The 27,334-nt window shown below is 32.4% G+C and overlaps 1 protein-coding gene across 1 annotated transcript in view; it reads left to right on the top strand.

Moving 5' to 3' along the window:
• The window catches only part of LOC143236358 (cytospin-A-like), an 88,573-nt gene that overhangs the window by 41,911 nt on the left and 19,328 nt on the right, over positions 1–27,334 (top strand). Inside the window, exons 2-10 of the mRNA XM_076474628.1 lie at positions 2,116–2,811; positions 3,712–3,930; positions 6,271–6,488; positions 11,540–11,801; positions 13,192–13,458; positions 13,960–14,148; positions 16,436–16,705; positions 24,464–24,625; positions 26,136–26,373. Coding sequence (XP_076330743.1) covers positions 2,155–2,811; positions 3,712–3,930; positions 6,271–6,488; positions 11,540–11,801; positions 13,192–13,458; positions 13,960–14,148; positions 16,436–16,705; positions 24,464–24,625; positions 26,136–26,373 — 2,482 coding nt within the window. The 5' untranslated portion in view covers positions 2,116–2,154. The remainder of the gene's footprint in view (positions 1–2,115; positions 2,812–3,711; positions 3,931–6,270; positions 6,489–11,539; positions 11,802–13,191; positions 13,459–13,959; positions 14,149–16,435; positions 16,706–24,463; positions 24,626–26,135; positions 26,374–27,334) is intronic.

Here is a 27,334-nt window from a genome sequence, read left to right as displayed (position 1 = left end):
ATCAGGGGTTCGGTTCCCCTCGGTGGGCTCAGCAGATTGCCGATGTGGTTTTACTAAAAAAAAAACGCACATTTAACTTGAGAAATGTGGAAAAGAAACAAGACAAGTTCGTCATTTTTAAAAGAAAAAATAAAGAATTGTGATTGAATACACTAGATGGCACTACAGAAACAGTAACTGTCGAGTTGAGTTAATAACTACATTTTTATGTGCTAAATGTTGGAGTAATAAAAGCGATAACAATAATGCCAAAAAGTGAATGTGCAGTCAAATGCATCATTGATTTATCATTTGTTACCAAATTATACCGGTTTCTTGGAATTCTACTCTTATCAGTAATCCTGTACAACGGCAAATCGAAAGAATTAGACAAGACTTATTAATGTAGTGGTGAAGTGTTATCATGTATAAGGTGTTTTAAATGAAAAACACCATACAAATGTTATTAATGTACGCTAATAAAAACTATATATTTTACTTTGTATTTGTAAACAAACATTAAGATATCTTGTGAAAGTATGATTTCGTTACCGTGAATCAAAAGTGTGATATTTTTCTCACTGGTAATTAATAGTAATAATAATAATATGCATTTAATTATTTAAAATGGTGATCAACAGTTATACATTTAAACTTACAAGTATAACGTCATATGTCATTGGCTTTTTGAAACTTGTTTGCCTTTATCATATTTTACAAATTACAGAAGATGATTTTACTCTTATTCATCAATACATTTTAAAAATGTTCAATTCTTTTCTAACTAGAAGGAGGAACATTTCTGTAGGTCAAATGTCATTAACATTTTTATGTATTAATATTGTAACATTAATTGTTTATTTATTGTTGTAACCCTGACTGTTACAATAACTTTCAAATTTAGGTAAATAAGTATTTTTGCAGCTTGATTACAAACATTATCAAACAAGAAATTTCTTTAGTCAATGTAAATGCAAAAGCAAATTACTTGAGCATTTATATTAAGTTTTGTACAAGCTATCAGTTTAAAAGTATTGGCTTTTAATACTGCAATTTATCATACAGACAAATAGGGAGGACATTTAATCTTTCAAAGCTGTTTCTGCATGCATACTGTTCAAAAAAGTAAATATTTAAACCCATCTTTTAATTTTTCAGGAAATAATAGATTTTCCTCCCTAACGTATGTGAGTTGTTGGCTGACCTTCACTACTGGTTATATCAACTCCTTCCATTAAGCAATTATCCTGTAAAAAATACAAAAAATAAATTCCAAAGACAGTCTTCAGGGATCAAGTGGTCCCTTGTTGTCCAAATAATACAGGGTGGCCCATAAGTCCCTACCCATCCATATATTGTGTCTAAACAACATTATAATACTAATGATGAGTTGAAGGCAGCTGTTGCCGTGGCATTTGGAACAATAACCCCTGCTATGTTGAAGAAAATGTCTCACAGAACATGGCATCTCATGATATGCAGTAAGAATGAGGGACAGTACACAGATACACTGGATACGTAAGATATATGGATGGGTAGAGACTTACAGGCCACCCTGTTTGTTAACTGGAGCCTAGCCAGTCTTTTTCCAGGCATTAAATTATTTACTTTGATCTTTTTATCTTCACAATAGAGCATAAAAAAATTTGACCATTCAGACAAATGATTTTATGGTTTTGCATGTTCCATCAAATTCATAATGTAGTAATTCTAAATAATATTCCATATGGGGGGGATTTGCATAATTATCATTACAGCAAATTAATTTTCTATTATTTGTGTCACTTTGAAAAGAGAAATATCCACTTCAATCTGATTTTCATGTGTGTTTTTATAGACATTAGAGTTTGAATAAAGGCAACATGTTATATTTTAAAATGAGATATAAAACAACTGTGTTCTGTGTGAGGGTTATCACTAAGGGCACAAGAACTAGGTAGCTGAGGGTGTGCCAATTCCCTGACTTGACATAGGAGGATGCTGTATACATATTTGATTCCTATCATATTCAAAGATATTGATTTTTGTTAGTTTCAGAACTGTCACTACAAACTTCTTTTATCTTTAATGGATATTACTAATCAGTATTATATTTTATACATGTATAACATTCATGCTCTTTTATACATTTTGTAGGAATAACTGATCCCCTAGCAGAGAAAAGGGGATTTACACATGATAATGAAGAATACCAGACAGTCCACTACAATGACAAAGGTAAAAACAGGATTGAACTACAATTCTAAAGGGTTTGTCATACCTTCTTCTACTGGAAGTCATACCAGTAGCTGTCCAAATGGAAGTTCAAGGTCTCTAGTGGAGAGAAGTACAACAACAGGCTCATTATTAAGAAACCGTAAAACTTCCTGTACCCAAAAAATCAACAACAAGACTCTTTCAGGCATTCAGGAGAACTTGGCAATCTCTCACACTAAGAGGAAGACATCTGCCCCAGTCAAGTCCTTCAGTTGGGCTGTTTTGGGAAAAGGAAGGACTGATCCTGCCTCAGTTAAGACAATTAATAAAGAAAATATCCAAACCTCAAGTATTGACCTTTCTGAGGATATAAGTAGTGACAGAAGCATTTCTCAGCATAACATGCACCGTGCAGTAAGCAAGGACAGCATTGATTTCAGTGGAAATAAAGAATGTGAGAAGGAAAACCTAGGAGTATCTCAAATACCAACTAGGTACCCTTATTCTGAAGACAAGTTAATTTTTCAGGAGAAGGAAAAGAGACGACTAGAACAACAGATATCAGAACTCGTCAAAAATGCAGAGGGAAAAAAGGCTGAAATAGCCACATTAAAGATGGAAAATAAACGACTTAAGGTGGGTAGGGATGTGTTAGCCTATTATAATTCCATGAGTATATAATATGTAAATAGGTATTGTTTGTGTATCAGCTTCTAATGTGCTACTGAGAAGGTGAAATACATTTCTGATTTCTTTAAATAAAAGATAAAAAGTAGTACACCTGCTGACTTACATAAACATATAGTGTTAATGTTGTTTTTTTCTATATGAAGAATTTTTTTTTGTAATTTGTAAAAGTGTGAATGTAATGTTCTAAATAAAATATTTCAAGCCAACAGAAAGTTTGAAATATTCAATGCTATGTACTTCATACAGGTACTTTTGAATTTACATTTTATGAATAGACTTGTATTTAGAAATAATATATATCTTTTCAGTTTTATTAATTCATGTCTGAGTACTACACACTTGTAATTACTTGGATAATCTGTGTTCTGATGGACATTTGTTCATGTGAGGTCATACATTTTTTTACTTGCATATTTAATATTTAGGTAGTAACATGTTTAATGAAATTATACTGATCATCGTAGATGTGTTATGACAAATATTTGATAAAAGCATCTGCTTTCTATGTACATATAAGTATTTGTTAGATTTTTCCTTAAAAACCTAAAAGTACTAATGTTTAAAAATCTGTAGAAGATTTGGATACTTTAAAAATTTATAAAATATATGTATTTACTAAACTCGTGGAACATTTGGTTAAAACTTAAACAATGACCATGTGCTGAAATATCTTGGAAAGAGAAGAAATTATTTATAACCTACGTGTTTTACTTGGTCATGAAAAGTAATTATTTAATGCAACATAGTACTAACCAGTAAATCCTAATGTGTAGATTTTGAAGCTTTATAATTGATCCCTATTTGTAGTCCAAAAGTGTAGGTAATCTGAAATTATTCATTAATAAGGAAGAACATGGAGATCATGACACTCAGCATCTTTTCCAAGAGGTGGAAGCACTTAAAACAGAAAACAGATCCTTAAAGGAACGACTGGTGGAGATGGGAGCTCCTCTTGATCAAGTGACTTTGTCTGATAGTGAGAAGGAGCAACTACTGTTGAGGAGATCAGTCTCTGGATCACTTACTAGTCTGGAAGTTGAGTACTTAAAGAAGGAAACCAACACAGTAAGTTCCATTTAAATTTCCTTTAAAAAGGTTGTTGTGTAAAATAACTTGCATAATAGAAAAGCCTAATGTTCGTGTAGCATGAAGCATCCTGATTTGAAAGATGAACTAGTAATGTCCTTTTTTTTAAATTCATCCTTAATTCATCAAAATGTTATATTTTAACAGTGCCTTATTTATCTTATATACCAGGTGATTCAGAAGTTTATGCCCAACAATGGTGTTGAAGTATGGCTACAGACTTACAACATTAGAATTCAGTTTTGATACCCATGGTGGATAGAGCATGAGTAGCCCTTATGTAGCCTTGTGCTTAATTACAAACAAACAGAAGTCCATTGACAGGCAAATAATTTGGAATTGGAGAGATACAGAAAATTAAAGTTATTGTTATGAAATGAGATGATTTGAATATACCCTGTAACAATATCAGTGAGGTCATTGAATGTTATATCATTGAAAACTTTCATTAACATGCATCAGATATCAAAAATGTTTACTACAAAGATGTAGACAATAAAACTACAAAGTATCAACAGTTCTTCCTGACAACAAGAGTTTTAGGCATAAATGTGGCAAAGTTAATAAATATCCTGACAGTATACATAAGTGTCAACCAGTGAATAGTTTTGTTTGCAATGCTGTCCAAAAGTGGTAAATATCAATTCATTGTTAATATTGATTGCTGTCAGACTTCCTGTATGGTGTGTAGATGTAAACAAATCTGTAATATCTAGTGACTGACACACATTTTCTGTCATTTGATGTTAAAAATAATACTCATTTGGGAATCATTGCCACATGATGTGGTAACAACCAAGGAATTCTGGTGACACTCTCCATATAGAATGACTATGGTAAGCTGTTCTTCAGCTAAATACTGTATAATAATTTGATGATTTGGAAGCAGATGCAACACAGTGGCTCAGTGCTTGTGTACTGCCTTCTGAAGGGACTTTTATTTTAACACTTCATAATGTCTTGGACCTTATAAAGTAGCAATAACCTGCTTGTGTAAACTTCTGATTAGACTTGGGCATCCTTTACCATGGTCGCATTTTGAATTTCTGTTGCTCAACTCTATATGCATGGAAAGGGTGCATTGATTCTTACAACAGTTTTCTTTGAAGAATGATTTTGAGTATGTTACTGCTTTACATAATGAAAAATGAAAGAGAATGCTGTCCAAAAACATGCATAGTGTTTCAAAACGTTTAGGTAAAAGAGCATAGGTTGTTTTGTTCTAACTTGGAGTTTGAAGTTTAATAAGAGAAAGAAATATACATGAAAGCATCCAAATTATATTATTATTTGAAGGATTTCATTATTGGTTTGGTTCAAAATATTCCCAGAAGTGCAGGAATACCTATAGGTTATGCAACAATTAAAATTAGCAATAGAACTGTCCAAAGAAATGGGTAGTTTTAATGTATAAGTTGCAGTAGAAAATCCTAATATTTCTTATGTGGATGTGATCAAGCATTAAACTTTACAAAGGACCTCAAAACTTGGAATGCGAATGGAACAATGTACTTTGAAGTGCTGCTTGGAAACTAGGTGTGTTTTTATGCAAAGATGTGACCATGGAAATTTAAAGAAAAACTGAATAACATTTTTTCTGACCAAGAATATGAATATCTTCTTATATGATAGTATAACTTAAAACATCAGTATGACAACAGGTTGTCTTGTCACATAATATCCAGTGAAAGGGATTTAAATGACCATGGCTTTGAATTTTCAAAAGATGAATTAATGATCCAAATTTGAAGTATTTGAAGGAGAAAGGAAGAGTGTTAGAAATATTAAAATTATAAAATAGGCACTAAAAGATTTTGATACTAAATCAATGAAAAGTTAATTTTGTAAAAGTAAAACAAACTAATTTATGGCAGCTTTGAGAGGTTTAACAGTAAAAGTGAGAAGAAATATTTGCATTCTTTCATATTTTAATCAAACAACACTTAACTTTAGCCAACATTCTTGAAAACTTGAGTGGTAATACATTGGATGTAGACTTATAATCAGCACTCTAGTCATTAAAGCTTCACCACAAGTTATTACAGAATAAGGTTTTGATAAAAACCTAATTATTAAAGCTTTAATATGGTATCAGAAAATGTTATTTTCATTCAAAATTCTCAGATCATTGCAGATTCAGCAAATAAAAACAGGATAACGGCTAAAACTTAAGCTCATTAGTTTTTACTTCAGTTACGTGGCATTATTTGATGGGTGGAAACACAAGTGAGCAGTTTTACTGAGTTCAAGTAATTTCTTTGCCTAGTATTAATATATCCATATTTTGTGGTAGCAGCTTTATTGGTCCATTGCTTTCAGATTAGTCCAGTTCCAGGAGTTTCTGTACAAGACCTTGAAAAGACTAGAAGAGTGAATATTTCTGACCAAGAATCAGAACCAGGAGAAGCATGTGGTGTTACACTTCCTGTTGAACGTCCTTTAGCTGAGTGGGATAAAATGAGCTGTAGCAGTGTCAGTGAGATATCGTTATCTTGCTTACAAGATCGCATCATGCAGATGGAAGAAACACAATACAGGTATTCTGTTTACTCATTTTTGCTATTTTATAAATATTCCAAAATTGATGAAAATCATACCTTTTTGTATCTTTTTTTCCCTACAGGATTGAGTAATACGAGTGAGAGAAGAACAATATAGATATATTATTCACTTACTGTCACTTATTCCTAGGTATCTAAAACCAACTCGGATTATAAATTTAAAATGCAATAAAATGTTTTAAAAGACAATTAGATCAGTTTACCATCCACTTTATTTGCTTGGTTTTTCATCAGACATTTCTTAAACGATAGAGAGTTTAGGATGTTTGTTGGGTCGGAAAAAAACCTTATGTACAATTGATTTGCAAGTGTCAATAAGGTATGTTATTGTTTATAACAAAATTCATAAAAAATGATGTACTACAAGTGGAATAAGAACCTAACTAAATGCAAACAACGAATAAAATGAATGACCAAAAATGTTTGGAATGGACCTCGAAATTTGCTTAATTACAATCATTTGCTATATGTGGACTTCTGATGTGCAGGCATTAAACATACATATCATGTATCCAATAATTCCTTCTAGTTCTACTATGCTTCAGTAAAATTAAGTCTCAAATCTTTTTGACATTCTTCATAGCTCAACATTCTTGTTGAAATAGTTTTGAAGTATTTATTTCATCTTTTTCAACACTTCGGTAATGTTCTTGTACCTTAAGAAAAGAATCAAAGCAAAATACAGCCTTATTAATCTTTTTAATGTCATTTAAGTTTTTTAATTTATGCATTAAACATTTTTGACTGTGGTTCCCTTTTAAGAATCAAAGTCCATCTAGTTTGATTTGAAATTAGAAACTGGATGTAACATTAAATAACTCAAAACTAGGACTGGAAAGGCCAACTTCAAGTGAGTAACTGCTGTTGGAACTACTCGTTAGTCATCCTGGCAAGTTATTATTAAAATTTTGCTACACGTCTTTCAAAACTTTTATTACTTTACGTTTTGAAAATGGCCATAATGTCATAACTTGGAACCAGGGCTGTGATTTTGTACTTACCTGTTAGTCTTCCTGGCGAGTTATGATAATTACAGTTATGCTACAGAAAGTCCTTTACAACGTCTATTACTGTAGTTTTTCTCTTAACGTTGTAGACTAGATGTAAACATTGGTTTTACACTCTTTATGTTTTTTTTAAACTTTGTTTTGTTTTACCTTAATTTCCTTTTATGAATTTTACTAAATTTACTCTAATTTTACCTTTTTTACTGGATGTTTGACACCAATAGCCTAGCTGCTTTGTGCCATAAAACACTAAATCAACCAACCAAATCTCAAATTCAGAATTACTAAAATCCTAACATTTGTCTTCTTTTCATCATTTACCCTATGAAGGGCTTCAAGTTTTTATCAGTAATCATGCATAAAACCTCTTTGTCCAATAATCCTCTTGTATGAAAAATCTGATGTAATTGTTACATTGAGTGGCAGCAGCTCAAAGTGGATCACACCAACAGTATCCTACCAAATGCTTAACAAGACTTTCCTTGGATAGATGTACATTTTGGACTGTGCTTTAGCCAGTTTACATGCACTGAACCATTGTCTGCAGCACTTAACATTATTATAATATCTCCATTGTTCATCTACAGTCACTAACTTGTACAAAAAAGGTGAGTCATGTTCAGGAGAGTACAGAGAAGTGCAAATGTTCACTCTTGCTATAAGGTTGGCTTCTGTCTAATCATGGGGTCCAATTTTCAAAGTTTTGACACCTTTTCAAGCTGTTGCAGATGACGGTGAACTGTTTAATGGGTTGAATTAAGCTTCTGTGCTAGTTCTTCAACTATTACAGCACAATCTTCATGAAGTGCAGCCAGCAGTAAGTCATCATTAAACTCAACAGGACGACCTGAACGTGTTGCATCACTTAACCTGTAGTCATCTAATCTGAACTTCTGAAACCACCTTCGACATTTTCTTTCATTGAGAGACTCTGCACCATAAACACCTTGAATGTTTCGTGTAGTTTCTGCTGCACTATTGCCATTTTTAAATTCGTAAAACATTATATGCTTCATGCGTTCCTCACACACATCCATCTTCATAAGGGTTTATTTGATTAATGATTTAGAAAAGTGGAGTTGGTTTAGTTTTTGTTATTTGTATTTGTCTGAACATTTTTATATACCTTCTAATACATATTTTAGTCATTAAAATTTTCTGCAAAGACAGAAATGATGATGCACTTTCTGTATTAAATTTTCAGACATTAATTATTGGATGACCTGATAGTTAGCTCTTTTTTATGCTTGGTAGACCTAAATATCATTTAATAGAAGAAAATCATCATCATAAGCTTGACATTGCTTTTCCACTTTATTGTAATTAACATGTAACTCTGCATAAATAAGTAAATAGCTTATGTATGTTAGAGTAACAGCTTAGGTTGTCCGTACAAATTAAAACACGAAGGATTTATATACACTTGAAATTAAAAACACAGTAACAGTAATTGGACTTTACTCATTACTCAGAAAATATATTTAATACAACAAAGTTGAAGTAGGTTTATTAGGCTAGACAGTTTTCAAACATTTATGTTCTTCAAAAAATGTTTCATAATATCTAAGCATTTTCATGACTAACAGAACAGAGCATAATACAATAGGGAAAGATAAAGATAACTAAATTTCAAAGTATTTTATTATAAAGAAATTATTTTCTTGTCAGAAAAGTTAATACATTTAAGATCTTGCTACAGAATAACTTTATAACTTCAGGAATTGGCTTTTTTCTCATTGTGTAATATTTATTATTTACTTAAAAGGAAAGTTGATAAGGTATGTTTGAGATATGGCTGCAGTATAACTTTACATCTTTAGGAATTAGCTATTTTTTTTCTTTCATTTTACAATATTTAGTTGTGTATGTTTAGGAATCCAAACCCACGTACTACAGAAGTAATAATGCATATAACACACATCAAGTACTTTGATTTAAAGATTGTACTACTTTTTTAATTTCAAACTAATATTATCCACTTGTCTCAGTGTGCAAAAGAATAGGTAGTAGGAACATGTAATAATATAACTTACAACATAGCTATGATTATAAATTACTTTGCTAAGTTTAACATAGTTTTATAATCATTTATTTACTCTCTTTGAGAAGTGTATCTCTAAAAGTTATAAATTTAACAATTACATTCAAATTAAGACTTGTATAATTGCTTAAGTGTATGAACACAAAATTGTTGTTTAAAATTTGTTAAAGAATACACAGCAAATGAATATCATTCTATCCAAAATTTATGTTGAATTGTAAAAAAATAGAATTGCATTTTTGTATCCTTAAATATAAGTAGTTATTTGCTGTATTTAATAAAATATAGGCATTTTGGGGCTGTTTGCAAAAGGTATTCTGCATAAACGTGTATATTTTTCATAGTGAAACTGATTAGTCTGTTAGATGCTGATTGATAGTTTATAACCATATACATGTACAAGCATGTCAGTCAGATCTCATTATTTGAAAGGAAAAGTCTGTGATGTATGAAATAAGTTTTGAAAATGTCATAACTGAAGGGGCCTGGTGTGGCCAGGTGGTTAAGGCACTTGACTCATCATCTGAGGGTCATGGGTTCGAATCCCCGTCACACCAAACATTCCCACCCTTTCAGCAATGGGGGAGTTATAACATAATAGCCAGTCCCACTATTTGTTGGTAAAAGAGTAGCCCAAGAGTTGGCAGTAGGTGGTCATGATTAGCTGCCTTACACTGCTAAACTAGAGACAGCTAGTGCAGAGAGCCCTCGTGTAGCTTTGTGCAAAGTTCAAAACAAACCAAACTATAACTGAGAGAAAACTGCTATTGACTTAATTTGTGTAAAACATTTAACTTATGGCAAAGTCAAGGGGAATATTTTTCATGATTGAATTTTGTGGCAACACTCTGAATCAGCAAATTTGTTTAAGCTCTTCTCTTTTTTTTGTTGTCAAAGAACAGCAGCACAACAGTGCATATATAATCTTCCTCTTTAGACTTCTTTATATGATTGAAACATCTCATACAGGAAGTGAGTTAAACCTGGCAGTAGCATGATACTTTTCTTGCTGCTAGAATTATTTTGTATTAAATTGACACATTAGTACAAATGATTGTGTATGTTTTAAAATGTGAAAAGTAAAACAAGCAATGAAGTAAGTGTTGCTATAAAAGTCATCCAGTTTTATTCATCTTTTATAGTATTGGTCTAATACAAAGATTCAAGCTGTTAACAGCTAGTATCAAATGGTGGCTATTCAGCAAAAAGCAGAGATCATTTTAATTTACATGAAATTTAAGTTTATTCCTATATAATGTTAGTTCTGACAAGTATTGTGTACAGACACCATTGAATGGCACAAATTAATCAATGATGTAAGCAGTTCAAGGATTTATTAACTGTGTGAGCTAAAAAGAACATTAAATGACTCAGTTTAACTACATACAATGTTGCCTCAGTAGCGTAGTCACTGTTATCAAATATCTCAACTTGCTAGAGATCACTTTGGAAGCTGATTGTATTATTGGAAGTCAGGCTTAGAATATTAAGGTTCTTATAGATCACTAAATGACTTGTTTTGTCTTTTAGTATAATAATTGAATGATAAATAGTTTTTTAGTGTGTTTTTTTCAAGACTTGTTTTCTCAGTTCCATTCTTAAGTGTTTGATATTTTGCTGTTTTTACTAAGAAATAATGTACTATTTTCTAAATCTTACTGGTTTTGACATTTGTCATCTGTCATTATATTTTTACTGAAACATTGATTGTCACAGCAATTTTAAACAAACCATAGTTATCTGATGAACATCCAATTATAACTATTTCTGTATTTTAATAAAAACTTTCCTTATTTGGATGGACATTCTCAGAACTATTTTTATATACTAAAATGAAAATGTAAATTCTGATAACATAAATATTTGAAGTTTTGTTTAAAAAAAGAGAAATACATTTGTTTGTGCTTTTTACCTAAACAGGCTAAATTTGGTGAGATTCTCATATTATTTATGAATGCTTTGTGTGATATGTAATATAGCACCAGTGAAGAGTTACAAGCAACCTTGCAAGAGCTAGCTGATCTTCAGGACCAAGTTTCAGAGCTTCATCTTGAAAATGAACAGTTGAGAAATGAAAAAGCTGTCTTACTTGAGTCATTGTGTTCCCAGACTGAAAAGCTTGAGGAGTGCCGAGAACAAATAGAACACTTAAAGCATTTGCTTTTTGAGCAATATGAAGATGGTACTGAAGCAACACAGAAAGCATCGGATAAAGAGCGGCATATGGTGGAAATACCTAAGGTTAACTAATTAATTTAAGTAAGCCTATGTAGAATAAACTATTCATCCTGCAAAGAAGTAAATCATAATCATCTAAAGCATTAGATGTAATTGTTTCTTATTTTTCATCTTTGTGATGCAAAAATTATAGTTTTACATTTGTAAAATCTTAATATTTTTATTGACATAGTTTCTAGCAAACAGCATGTTGGTGTTTTTACATTATCCAAGTGTCGATATTGATGTTGGCATAGGTCGGGCCTATGATTTAGCTTGTGTAACAAAAAAAGAAAGAAAAAATTAATATTAACTGGCTGAAGGAGTTTAAATGAATATTATTCTGAAGAAGACTGTAAACCATTTTATGATGTTTAAAACATTTCCTGACGTTACGAACAAGCAAACTAACTTTCTGTATTTAAATTGAAGAATTTAGGAAATGCCCTGAAAGAAATGGTGATCATTGCAATATAAATGTTTAGAAATCAAACATGCAATCTTTTAAAGAGTTTGAAACAAAGATTGAACAAGGACTTTAAGATATTTGCTTCAACTACAGATTAATTTTCTAATTTTGATGTTCTTCAATACTGAATGAGTAGTTATAAGTAATAGGTACACTGAATGTTGCATGCAGACCCACCAGTATGTTCATGAATGAACTGTTTGTTCCTCACCTCACTTACTCTTTATTTGTAATATGAATCATCAGTTAGTGTATTCCTCTTAGTCACTATATTGATTTATCTGACAAGCACAATGTAATTAAATAAGTTGAAGTAGCAAGAACTAAACACATAAGTGACAATTTGTAATTCAGAATACTATATACTTTTGAGAAAAAAATGCTTTGAAGTAGATTTTTCCTCACTTTGATGTTAATATTTGAATTTGTTTTATGCAGCACAGATGTTTAGAAAAAATTGCGATATCTGAAACTGGAGAAAAAACATCTGTTACTGTAGTAACATTACATGTTTATGTAAAAAAATTTCTCAACCCAAATGAACCATTATTACATGTTTGATTATTTATGGTTCTTACTTTATCATAGTTTTAAAGTGAGTAGATAAAATTTAATATTTCAGATTATTATTAATATAGATATATTTTTATAGATGCATACACACTGTTTCTGTAACTGAAATGTTAATATCAAATTCATACATGTGTAAGTACAGTGCAAAAATAGTTGTAAAACAATGTTTCATTTAAAATAACCTGATGTGAATATTAAGAACTAATTATATGTAGTTTTATGCTATGCCTCTTGTTTTAACAAACATTTTAATATAAGTTTGTTTACAAATGTAATAGTTTGCTCATATATGAAACATTTATGTACATATTACAGTCTACTCTAACATTTGTACAAACATATTGGTGCATTAAAATATGATTTCTTTTCCAGAACAGTCAAGATCAGCAGGAAATACTGATTCTGATGAAAGATGAATTGACAACAGCTCTGCAAGCAGCCAAAGAGGAAGCGCAGGAGTACCAGAAACAGCAAGAAGTTCTTCATGATCGAGTGTGGCTGCTTAGTTCAACAGTTGAGAGTGTGAAGGCTGACAAACAGCTTCTGGACACACAACTTGCAGAAAGTTTAGAGCAACTTTCAGCAAAAAACATAGAGATAAATCAACTTAAGTTACAGTTGGAGAGTGAACAACAAAAGGTAAAGCTAACCAATTCTTCTGCATCATTTTATTTTGGGAAAAGAGTATGTAATATTAGTTTTCTTACAATGAAAAATCAAACATTGTGATGTTAACAATTCTAATTCTGTAAAGAGTTACTTGCTATTTATGCTAATATATCTTAAGATTTTACCAAACTCCAGTTATTAAGATTAGTCTCAGGTTTTAAGAACTTTTCATTGCTATGTTACTATTATGAATTATGTGTTAAATTTCAGAATTATTATTGAACATATTTTCTCAAAGCAATAGAAGTCATTATGTATTCATCTAATCCACTCTACTTTAAAGTGAACTTCCAGTGATATTAAGACAATTTTAATAGTTCTCAGAGTAAGAATTTTGAGGAATATAAGAACATCTCAATATACCAATACTATAATATTGAAAGTGAGAATGGAAGAGTAAGTAATAAGTATTTTACTTTCTTGACAGTATCAGAAAAAGTTTATTTGAAGTCTTCAATTTCTGAATTGTAGGTGCAGGAGCTTTATCGTGAAAAAAATGCAAATGCTACTTCAGAACTAGATGCTCTGCTTAAGGAAGCAAGGAAAGACAAAGAAAGAGTAGAAGAAAAAGCAATGAAGTTGCAGGAACAACTTGCCCTGAGTCAGAGAGAAACTGAACATTTCAAAGAACAGTTAAGTCATTTGCAAGAAGAAACAATGGTGAGTAAAGCATACATTAAAAACTGTGTGCATTTGATGATCTAATATCACTAGTGTTTGATGTTTAAATTATGTAATCACACTGTTTGGTCCATATTGAAAATGTATTACTTTCAGAAAATTTTTTCTTCCTAGGATTAGGAAAAAACAAAACTTTTTATTTTCCTGTAGCCAAAAATCAGTGGTTAATGTTTTTGTTTCAAAGCTTTTACCATATTGCTAGTTTTAATTTAAAGCATCATACTATAACTGCTGGAAGATATGATATGAATGTTTTCATGGAGTATTGAAAAAAACAACAGGTTTTTAAACAAGTAACAGGAGTTTCAATAGGAGCTAATTATTCTTTTTGTATACGAAATTTATATATTTACTTTTATGAAAATAAATTTATTGAAAGCTATGCAAATCCAGTTATTTTTACCTTAACTTACAAATATATAGATGATTTAGTCAGTATACATAATCCTTATTAACACTATTTATCCAGTAGAATTATAAATTGAGAATCCTTTAATATCTGATACAGAATAACATTATTTAGATATAATTAATAAATATATCATTGTAAATATTTTGCAGTAAAAAGAAAATTTTTCCCTTTCCAATTTATGGCTTACTCTCTTTTAATAGTAATGTACCATACCATTCTGTGAAATAAGGAAGGAATACTTTCCTCTTGATCTAGGGTGTTATATAGTATTTAATCTGATAATGGGTGCCCAAATGTGGTATATGCTGATTTCCCATCTGTCACTCATTGTAAATAATAATGTAAACATCATTCAATCACGTTCTGTTCATTCCATATTTCTCTTTTTTTTTTTTTAAATTAAAACACCAATAATCATGACAGAAGATAAGCAAAGCCAAACATTGATAGTTTAATGTTGCAGAGACTTACATGAGGTTATAATTAACAAGACCAAACTTAATCAGGTAAACTAAATAATCATAATATAATATAACTCTTGCTTGAGTGATACTAGAAAAACTTTTTATTATGTAATGTGCAGCCCCTAACTTCACAAAACATTTATCCTGTGTGCATATAGATTTGCAATAGGGGTCACGATTTTCCCATTTCTTGCCATGGATAACTTTATTTTTCTCCATTCTTAGGGTGCAGATATGACATCATGAATATATCACACGTGTCCCCCCACTAGTACAGTGGTAACTCTTTGGATTTACAATGCAAAAATCAAGAGTTCGATTCCCCTCAGTGGACTCAGCAAATGGCCCAATGTGGCTTTGCTATAAGAAAAACATATACATATATTACATGCATATCTGATGCACTGGCACTATTTATATAAATATAATAGTACGGTCTGTTGTATGTCCATGTAAATACTTTGCAAGGTGTGGGTGGATCTTCACCAAAATTGATATGGAGGCTTATTTGGTCCATGGGGAAATAAACACAAATTTTCAATATTGTATTTTGTTGTTTTACGGGTGTTTTCGCATGATTTTTTTTACCACTACTTTGCCCCTGTTGATAGATATTTACCAAATTATACATGAAAGTTTGTTGGGTCCAGGAGAAGATGTATACAATTGTACAGTTTCACATTTTGTGTTTTGCTGGTTTTTTTAGTGTTTTGGTTGTTGGTTTTTTTTTTTAATTATATATAAAGGAAACGACTTTTCATGTCTTAAGATAACCTTTCATTAATCAAGAATTCACATAACTTCTGTCCAGGGCACAGGGCCCTGACATGGCCAGGAGGTTAAAGTGCTCGTCTCATAATCTGAGAATTGTGGGTCCAAATCCCAGTATTACTAGGCATGCTCGCCGTTTCAGCCATGAGAGTGTTATAATTTGGCAGTCAGTCCCACTATTCGTTGGCAAAAGAGTAGCCCATGAGTTGCCTTCCCGCCAGTTTTACACTGCAAAATTAGTGACGGCTAGTCCAGATAGCCCTTATGTAGCTTTGTGCGAAATTAAAAAAAAAAAAAAAAACAGGGTACAGGCATCCCAGCTAGTTTATATGAAGAAATAACACAAATTAGAGGGGAAAAAAATTAGTAAAGTATATTACATAAACAGATTTTTTAAAGTTAAGAGCTGCTTTTAAGTACCTTACTGTTCAAGGTACTTTCTCTTATAACAAAAGCAAAGAAACCTAGACTAATAAAAATCCTTTGCAATAAAATAAAATATCTAACATAATTATCACTTTTTTCTTTTTTTTACTTACTTGGATAATAACACTGGCCCTAATCTTTACACTTTTAGATAATTGTTTAGTAAGGTTCTAAATATTAAGTGATTCTGTAGGTGATGAAGAACAATGCAAAGAAGGAAGTATCAGACCTAAAGTATAAAATAGAACAGCTAGAAGTTGAAAAGGTTGCAGTACAAAAGAGGTTGGAATACTTAGATGATGCTCTTCATCAGGCTGAATTGAAGTGTCAGCACCATCTTGAAGATAAGAGAGATTTGAGGGCAAATGTCAGTGAACTACAAAAATCCCTGAGTGAAGTACAGAATCAGTTACAAGATTTGAAAAAGAATTTAGATGAAACCGAAAAAAAATACAATATAGAAGTAAGATTTTTTTATATTACAAATATAGTGTAATAAGGATTTAAATTAAACAAAACAACAATGATTTTTTTGTAGCTTACTTAGAACATATTAAAAAGATTTCAAAGGTATTGAAAAATCAACAATTACCCTGAATAACCTTTTTGGTGTACTTTAATCATAACTTTTAACATCATTTTAAACAAAACTATATTTGTTTACAATATTAAAATAAAATTTGATAGAAGAATTAACGATGTTTTATTTTACTTCAATTTCTTTTACCAAATATCCAGTAGAAGTAGTTATGATATCTTAATTCTAATATATGATGCATTACATATTTTTACAAATGCAACTATTCTTATTCAGTTTTGCCCTCTGTATGCAAAAGTCTTCTTGCATGCTACAAGTCTTGAGCTTCCACATACCCTATGATCAACATAGGTCAAGTGTATCTTGCATGTAAATCATCATGTGACCCTACTCCCCCATTAGTCTACTAAACTGTCACTTCTTGTTTATCAGTGTTCATGCCAAGATATTTTTCTTTTTGTTCTTCAAACACATTTTTTGAAACTTGTTGCATAGTTTTGAGATTTTCTCAGTGTTGATTGATTGAACTGTTTTATAATTTATTCCAAAGTGGAACTATTATTTTTATTTATAACTTGTTGATGAACATAAAGATATAGCTTACTTTTTATAGTTTTTTATTTATTTATTCTAACACTGTTTTGTTTGGTTATTCATATTTAACAATGAATACCAAAGATCATCTTTCCACTTTGGAAGTAATATCATCTTCCAGCACACTTACAAAGTTAGCAGGTGGGGACAGGGAACATAATTTTGGAATTATTGGCTCTTGTTTCATGAGAGATTGACCATTATATGAGTCAATCTGCTTCTAATGTTGTCCATTTTCCTCATGAACATACCATACATGTTCCTTATGACCAGGAATTTGACAACCTTTTTCCTTCACCTTATTTTTCTGTTTTCAGTGCCCCTACTGCAGGATCAGTTTGGCCTTGTAAGGCTTTTTTGTATATGATTTCTCAGGTGTGTTATGGTTTATCAGTTTCCAAGGTATCTTATAATCCTTTTCCTTTCTTTTTACTTTTATATCTCCCACTTTCAGTTTTGATGTTTTTCCCCCTCCCTAGATATTAGGGTTAATGCAGAATGTTTTGTATATCAGACATGTGAGGGTGCTTGTATGCCTTTCCCTTCACAGTTTTTGGATCAGATTGCTTTAGCATACCATGAAGCTGAATTTTCATTTCTTGACATTCAACACTTGGAATCATTTTTTGTCCATTTGTGTGAGAGAAACTCTGATCCTATATATGTAAAACCAGCCATTTTTACATATATATTTTTCTCTACAAGTGAGTTTTCTCGTCAAACTCTGATCGTCCTGTTCATTTATCCAATACCCAATTTTCTCACCTTTGTCTTCTCTATTTTTTTTCCTGTGGTACTGATCCACTATTTGCCTCCTTTTAAATGTGTTCCACGTAGATCCTGAGGATTGTTTTGAGGAACACCGTTTTTCTGATTGCCTCCATGTTGAGACATTTGTCTTTTTATAGTTATTTTCTTAAACATTGTTTCTCTGTTGTTGAGGTCTTCTGGGTAGAGATGCTGTATTGTTACAAGTTCCTTTACCAGTTACCTATCTTTGGGCCTTACATGTGTCTCCTTTACTCCAAAGGTATATTTTTGTAGATATTCCTGAGGCTTCAGAACCCCAAGTGGAATCTGTAAGACAGTAGCTAACTGTTTCTTCTTTGATTGATCATTTATCTCATTCTAAGCCTAGACAATCCCCTCTTACTGTTTCCTATCACACTTCTTCCCAGTCTTTTCTAGTTCCTACCACTAAGAATGTCTCCACTTATATTATTAGTGAAGATCGATATGTTGCCAACAGTACCACTGACTTCCCTGCAAGTTCCAATCCAGTTGGAGATTTGCTTTACTGATTTCCATATTGTACAATTTTGTCACCAATCTTTTTATTTCATTTGGGTATTAAACAAGAGACTTTTCATTCACTCTCTTTCCCCTCCTACATAATCTTTGGTACCCATATCCTTTAAATTGCCTCAGAATCCTCTCACAAGTTAACATATGTCCAAAGCGGTAGAGAATTCTCTTTCCCAGAATGTCATTAATCCTGTACCTTATCCTTCTTCAGGTTTTTATTCCAGATATTTGTGGTACCCATGAAAACCATGGACTTTGCAGCTTGTGACTGATTTGTCCTGCCTCAGTCAATTTTTGGTTTTTTCTCCCTTTAGCATGAAGTCATTTTCTACCCTTAGGCATCTTAAATTCTTATCTGCATATTCTTGTATCAACTAATTCAGGGCATTATTTTCTATTTGTTTATCATGGGGTAATGTATCACTAATGTGCCATTCCCTTTGAGCTTGCTTTGACCCTGTATCTTTTTTTGTTGAGTAATCAAAGATTTTCTCAAACATATACATGCTCAGGGGCTGTGCTTACACAAGTACATGGAAACTGGCTTCTATTAGCTCATTCTGAATGAGAGTTTGGCCATTAAAAGCATCTGCTTATTTTAGAGGAAACTGGTTTGGGTTGTTAACCAAGTTGGAGAAATAATTCTTTATACCTACACAATATCTTATCCACATGGGTGTCTTTTTAAAAACCCATTTGATCCTGGCCCAACCTTCTCTTCTTCAACTTCATTTGATAGAGCTTTCAGTTCTTCACATCCTTAATTCTGCCTCTATTATTGCTCACAAGGTAATATTTTTAAAGGTGTGATATTCTTTGGAAACCCTTATTCCATTGGGATGACTGCATATGGGACCTCTTCAGTGGACTCTGTACAGCAAATGGAACTTTGCATGGCATCATTTGAATGCTCCTGTTTCCCCTTCCTTCTTCCCTTGTCAAGGATCTCTTTCTTTTCCCTTATCTGCATTTGAACAACTTTAAGGATGATTCCATCTATGGGTGGGGGGCATGGATCAATCAGCAACTTTCAAGTCAGTGGTCTCTGACCAAAAGGTCTTACCACATCGGTATCCTGGAGCTTCTTGCCATACCCCATTCTGTCACTCTACAGTGATAGCTTATACAAATCATCAAGGTTACAACTGTTCCCATTCCTTTTGTGGTCAAACTTTGGATCTCTCTATTTTTTTTTATTTTTTTTATTTTTTTTTGGGGGGGGGGGTTTGGAGGATGTTATGTTTCAGGTGCATTCAATTTTATCAAAGATTATTGATTATCTTTCCAAACCAGACAAAGTTATTCGATGGAATGGTCTCTCGACTCATATTTTCCAGCAGCCATGTCTTCAGTGGTAAAACTTTTCATGTGAATGCATTTGCCACATTCCTTAATACCAACTTACCTTTGTTTTAGTCTCTTGTTCCTCATCCACTAGCAGTTGCTTTTGATGCATTCAGGACTAGATCATCAACTTCCTTTATGTGTATCCTTCCATCCATTTCCTTCCCAGGGTGTTTTTGATCATACACACCACTCCATGTCAAGTCCTTCTGATTTTTCCTTACTAACCAGCATAAGAATGGTTTCCATGGATGCTTCATCTTCAGTCTACTCCACTATTGCCTTTTGTTCTTACTCTACCCTTGTACATAAACCTCTGTCACTAGCATTTTTATCCAGACCTTCCTATCCTCCATCTTCATGTCTAGTTTATATCCAGTCCATGGTAAAGAGATCTGGATTGTCAAAGCAAGTCATTTCATTTTTAGCATATTCCATTTGCCCTTTCTCTATAGATGTTTATCAGTATATGTGGAACATCTTCTGCCATTGGTCTTTTGGTTGTGGTTTTCACCTGCTCCTCCTCTTATGGATTTTTTCACAGGGCTGTTTGATGAGAGGACTTCTGTCTCCTTAATCATGGAGTACAGGGCTGCGTTATTCCATAGTTTTTGTTTTCCTCAGTACCATAAAATGTTTACACCTTTTCTGCCCTCTTATCATTATTTTGTTACTTCTGGATTAGTTGATATCCCTGGCATGTGGTCCTTCGTGATTGTGATGTTTGTATGATTCTTCACTGTCTTACTTTGCCTCTGCTTAAACCTCTATCCTTGTGCTCAATTTTTCACTTACCACTTTAGACTTATTTCCTTCTCTTCTTGGCCTATGGATATCATTGGTCAGAGATATACTTGCCATTGACATTTCACGTATCCTGTAATATTCCAAGTATGTTGTTCTCTGTCCAGATTAACCTTTCCTTCCAAAAACTTTAGATGCTCATTAGGGTAATTCCTCTCAGATTTCCTTTTCATCCATTTCTTACCTATTTTCCCAGTCTGATCTGTATAGAATACTATGTCCCATATGTGCTCTTCATTGTTTTTTTTGCCCCTACATTTTCCTTCTGTGTGCCAATTCCAGCCTCTTCATTTTGTGGCAATTGTCTGCTCACTACATTAGGCACCTTACCTTTTCCCTGGCATCTCATCTCCATTGTCTATTGGAAAAAAAATCTTCAATGGAGCATGCAAAATTTCCTCACCTACTATCTGCATCAATTTGCTGTTTCTTTCTTGTCAGGTTATTGTCTTCCACCTGTTGCCATTCTTTAGACTTTAGTGTGGCTGATACTGGGTAAATTATTTTTTGTGTATATACTTATTTTTCTGTGGCAAGAGATATCTGTTCAGGTATACTAAGACCAGTCAAATCTATGTTAGGTCATGATGATTTAACAGTTGTAATGTACATGGCCATTAATTACACACTGTTGAGATGGAGTGTTCCACAAAATTACTTGTAGGTCTTTCCTCAGTATATGTCCATTCCAGACTGAATTAACCCATGAACTACATGGGTAAAGCAGAATCAGATATGTGCCTCTCCTTGCCATACCTTAGATTGAATAAATCATGAGTGATCAGGTTTTCAGAATATGATTTTTGTAGTCATCTGTTGCACTGTTTCTGATGTTGATATTCCTCCAGACTTTCCACTGCATTTTCTCCCTTTTTTTTTCTTCCAGTATAATATGAGAATCCTTATCACTTTCCAGTTCCAAGCCACTGGAGTGGTGGACTGTGGAAGCATCCTTCTGAATGTGATTATATATATATATATACAGTAAAACCTGTCTAAGGCAGAAACTGCATAGGGTGAAAACATGTACAAGCTGGAAAATATCAATTTTGCAGCATTATATTAAGATTTCTCTATTAAAAAGCCATCTATATGGCAAAACCTGTGTAATGTGGACTGAAAACTTTCATCTACCTCATCTATCAACAAGTAGGATTAGAACCTGAGTAAGGCAGAAAAAATGTTTTTAATTATATATTAATTTCTTATTTAATTAATAAGTTCTTTAAGTATTAATAAATTCTTGTTTAATTAATAACTTGTTTAAATATTAATAAATTCTCAGACATTTTCTTACAGTAAGTATTGGTAAAATATATTTTGTTCTTTTTCTGCCGTCATTACATTTGCAGTTAAAGTAGATTCATGATTTGTAGAAATATATTTGTCTTTTAATGCAAAATTCTACTCTTTAAATAATTCTCATGAAAACAAAATTCCTGTCTTCCCTAATTTTAAAAGATAGTGAGGAAATAAAAATTCCTACTATATTGCAAGTGTTAAGTTATATTAACACTATCAAATTGTATGCAAAAATGAAGGGAGAAAATGAACTTCATGAAAAGGTTATATAATTGGCTTTCTCTTTTAACTGCATGAGAAAGCCTATTAAAAAAAATGAAACAGTTGAAATTGGACACTTCAAATAAATTTAAGATTTTGTGTACTTGTGTATGTTATGAATGTCTGTTTTTGTGTTTATTCTAATAAATATAGCATAAACAGTATAATAACGTTATTCACAAATGTCTTGCTTTCCTTGAATCAAGCAAGTATGACATTCTGCTCAAAAATTATATATCATTAAGGAAATGCATGTTTACTACATCTAAGCTGGAAAACCTGCTTAAGCTGGAAATTCTACTTAGTCTCGTGCAATTCCGCCTTAGACAGGTTTTACTGTATGATGAAATCAATACTGAATGCTTTCAGTTGAGAGTAGAATGGTAATATTTTGTTGATGTAAATTAGGAAATGTCCTCCAGTCTCATGCTTCATAGCTTTGCAGTTCACCCCTCATCTTTCCCATACATGAATGTCAGTTCCCAGTGGCTGGGTTATGGATTCAGAGCTAGACTAATCAATATATGTCATCACACATGTATTGCAGGTGTCTCTGTTCCCTCACTCACTTGCTCACACATTCCCTGTTACTATGTGGTGGATCACAGTGGATGAACTTGCTGTTTACTACAGTTCTTTTTTTTGAGCTAGCCCTTAAATTTTCATATGCCAAGGATGTTACTGCAGTGTAAGTCATTCCTATCTGATCTGTTTAATGGTTTTGAATGGGATATTTACAATACAGGAACATCTTTCTTATTCAGATCATCAGATGTCTGGTTCCCAGATTGGTAAAATATTGTATCGCTTTGCCATACTGTGTCCTGTTCACAGATTAATGGGTATATTTCCCTCTGGTCTGCTGAATTTGAGGTGAAAATGGTATAATCTTTTTCCTGTCCCCACATGGATGTCAGTTGCTGGTGGGTGAGTTTGAATGCAGTTGACTTGCCACATATGGTTTGATGCACCCTAGTCACTCTACACCCTGGGGTGAATTCTTTTTCTCTCTCCCACATTACTATTTTCCAAGGGATTTAGCTTCCAATATCAGGTAGTTTGGATCCCTATCCAAACATTGTTCTCTCCCTTTTGCGTGTGTTCTTTCACATTTTCCACAGATGTTTACATCTCTTTCCACACTGAGTATAGAATATTCCTGATACGGAAATAGTGCAATCTCCCACATAGGATTCTATACTGTGAGGATCTTGCCTTTTCAAATGTTCTTTGAATGCTTCTTTTTTTTGTTGCATAGGTTCCTTCATCCTTCATGGTTAAATGTGGGATTCTAACTATATCTGTGAGAAGCTATAATTTTCCTGTACTGAAATGTATTTCTGATAGGTACTTACCTTTACTCACACTTCCAATTATTCCTTCCTGCTGAAAACTGGTGTTTCCATTTTCTTCCAAAACATGAAATGGTAGAATTGAATAAAGGGAGTCGCATACATCTGGTTGGTGTATCACGCTTCTGTTGGTGAAGGTTTGTTGTATGTTGTAGGATGCAGTTGCACCATGTTTATCATGGGGTATGGTAGCTTAAGTCTTGCAGCATGCAAAAAAAATTTTGCATATAGAGGACAGTACTGAACAAGAAAAGTTGTATCTGTGAGGAAAGGTAATTACCCATTGGAAATATATTTTCAGTTTTGGAAAATTATAACTTCAAATTAGGTTTGTGTGAAATAGAATATTATCATAAGACTTGAGATTTATTTACATAAGCATGGGATATTACTGCCATAAAATTGTTTTATTTATGCTTATATTGTATATTATTTTAGAACTGCACTTTCCTACACTTGTACAGGGTATAGTACAAAAAAATACTGATATTTATTCAGTGATCACCTTGAATGCTCAGAAAAAATACAGATTGGTAATAATATTTTTTTTATCTTAAACATGCCACATTTTAGAAGCAAGGAAAAAAATACTTATTATTATTCCCATGATTTAAATGTAAAATGTTTTAGGATAACACTTAGTATATGGTGGAAAAATTATATTGTACAAAGAAGATGAATGTATTTATAGCTTATTTGGTTGACAATTTTCACCAAATAGACAGAAGAGTGGAAGCAATTCCAAGATGATCTTTTGACCACTGTGAGAGTTGCAAATGACTTTAAAACAGAAGCTCAGCTAGAAGTGGAAAGACTAGAGTCAGATAATAAGTTCTTGAAGGAGAAGACAGAATTCCTAGAAGCAGAACTGAAGAGATTAAAAGTGAGCTTTAGTTTTATCCTTCAATGCTCAGACAGTTATTTTTGAAAAAGTTTTATCTAATATTATAATTATTATTTATTAATATATGCTCTCCATGTTTGAGTACTTGTAGTTCAATTTAAATTCTTTATCATAAAACAACTTCACTTGAAGTAAATCTCTCATATATATATATATACTGTATTTATACTGTATTTTTTGCTTCATATTTATTATTGACAAGTTATTAAAACATTCAACAACATAATCTTATAGTGTCCATAAGGATAACTTTAATCAGAATTGTTTTTTGTTTAGAAGTTCAGTGTTTAGTCTCAGAGCGTGGCCAAAAGTAAATAAACATCACATTACCAGAGATGCCAACCATTACGATTTGAGCGTAATCATTACGACTATACGCTCATACTGACAGATATTATGACTTGTTGCAACTCCCAAATTATTATATATTATATAGGCCTCTACAATAAAGTGATAAATTGTTCCCCCAGGGCTTGAAAAGAGTGAAAAGAAAATTTCTAGTGAGATACAAATAAATTTTGATAATAAATAAAAGACATAGTCCAAATGGCTATTTGCAATAATCATGTTTGTGCTTGAAATAATAAAAAATATTTGTATCTCCGATGTCTACCAATAGTTTGAGTGAGGTGCTTCTCCATACTGGGTACGTGGGGGAATTCAAAGTTACGGTATCAGTCCTTGTTAGCCAATCATTTCTCATTTTCTAAGCAGCATAGAAACACCAATGCAATCATTCACAAGATGGAAAAAAGAGGCCTCATTCATCAGATTGTCTTGTTTCTGGCAAATCTAAAAGGACTAAAACTGTGAATCAAAAATTTAGGAAAAAGTATAGTGCAAATATCCAGTCATTGCATCAAAAGTCAGTGACAGTCATGCGTTTTGTAAAGTTTGTCACATCGATTTTTCTGTGGTGCATGGCAGGATAAATGATTGTTCCAGACATACAAAGTTGGCATCTCACCAACAAAAGACTGAGGTGAAGACAAAAACGATGCAGATAATTACATTTATGAGTAAGAATTCAGAATATGAAACCATAAATGCAGAAGTGATGTTCACGCAATTCATCATTGCTTATAATTTACCCCTAGCTGTAGCTGATTATGCAAGATATCTATTCAGAAAATTGTTCCCAGACTCTGATAAAGCAAAAAAATATGGCTGTGCTAGAACCAAAACTACAGCCATTGTACAAATGTTGGGTTGTGAAGATGACAAAATGATTTCAAGCATACTTACTAACAGTGTTTACAGTTTAGCCACAGATGAATCCACAGACATGGATGACTCAAAACTGTATCCAGTGGTTGTATGATATCTGTACGGGCTCTGTCTACAATCAATATGCTCAGTCATTTGAAATAGTTGGCATCTCTGCATTACTATTTAGACATCTAAAATAGTAAGATTTTTTTTTTATTACTTCTGCAAAAGAATGTGAATTTCAGTAAAATCTTTTAACTGTTTTTACTTCATCTTTTAGGTTAACCAAGATATACATTCATCACCACCACAGCATAAAATAAACTCAGTGAGGAACATAGCTGTTAATAATAGCCTTTCTGGTTCTGATGTATCTGTTGTTAGCTCTGTAGAACGAGACTTGGCAGCTGCACGACGACAACTAGGCTCTGCCAAGTGGCAAGATTATCGCAGTGGTCCCCAGCTTTCTGTTCGCACTCTTATTGAGTCTATTGAGAATGCTGCCAAACAAGTTAAAGGTGAGTTTATTTTGAATTTTATGGTGTGAGGTTACTAATGCCATCTTCATCACTGAAGGTGAAATTGCATTTGAGATGGTGTTAGCGTCATGTACATTATGTGGTAAAGCATTCTAAAATTCTTTTATTCACTCAGTGATGTTGTATTTCGATACATAATAATTTTATAGGAATTTCAGAAATGATATTTATTTCTCTGTGTAACTGACAGCTCTCATTTCATGTGCAACTGCTGTAAAATTTCTTTAACATGCCACAAGTCTTGAACAGATCCCACCCTTACACATTTCTGTGTGTATATCACCAGCATATGATATAATCATTATAATGTTGTATCCTTTTAATGTAGGAAGGTGGTGGCACAAACTTCATACTCTGTAAACTCTCTTTTTTTTTTTTTTTAAGTAACTGTGTACGGACATTTCTGATGCTTCCTGTGTTCAAACATGTTATTTTTCTGTTCTTTGTGGGTTTCTAGTTGTGTTGTTCAACTGCCTTTCTTGGTTTGATGCTACATTACTTTTTCTTCTTTATACTTTTGTTCTATCCTTCTGAGTGCAACTTTATTTTCTCTGGCCACCACATTTCTTCATTATGTTACTTAATGTATAAAAAGGTTCCAATGCCCAGACATTTCTTTTTAGGCATTTTCTTGGAGTCAGTGGTGACCAGAGGCACATTATCTGTTCATGGAACTTGCAGATCAGTACTTATTTTTTTATTTTGTTTAGTAGAGTAATGTCTATTATGCAACAGATTTCAGATTTCTATTCAAGGCAAGGTAATACACATATTATATGAATGTTATACTACCAGAATCCTATAGAGCTATGTTGAACAATAACTTAACTTTTGATGTTTTTCCAAAACGATGTTCTCACTATCATCTATTAGGTGGCTAATTCTCTTTTAATTATATCTTCTCCAGTTCAGGTCTCTCATTGTTCTGATTATTTGCCTT

The sequence above is a fragment of the Tachypleus tridentatus genome, chromosome 13 (assembly GCF_004210375.1).
Source record: "Tachypleus tridentatus isolate NWPU-2018 chromosome 13, ASM421037v1, whole genome shotgun sequence".
Taxonomy (NCBI): Eukaryota; Metazoa; Arthropoda; class Merostomata; order Xiphosura; family Limulidae; genus Tachypleus; species Tachypleus tridentatus.
This window is presented reverse-complemented; position numbering and strand designations above follow the sequence as displayed.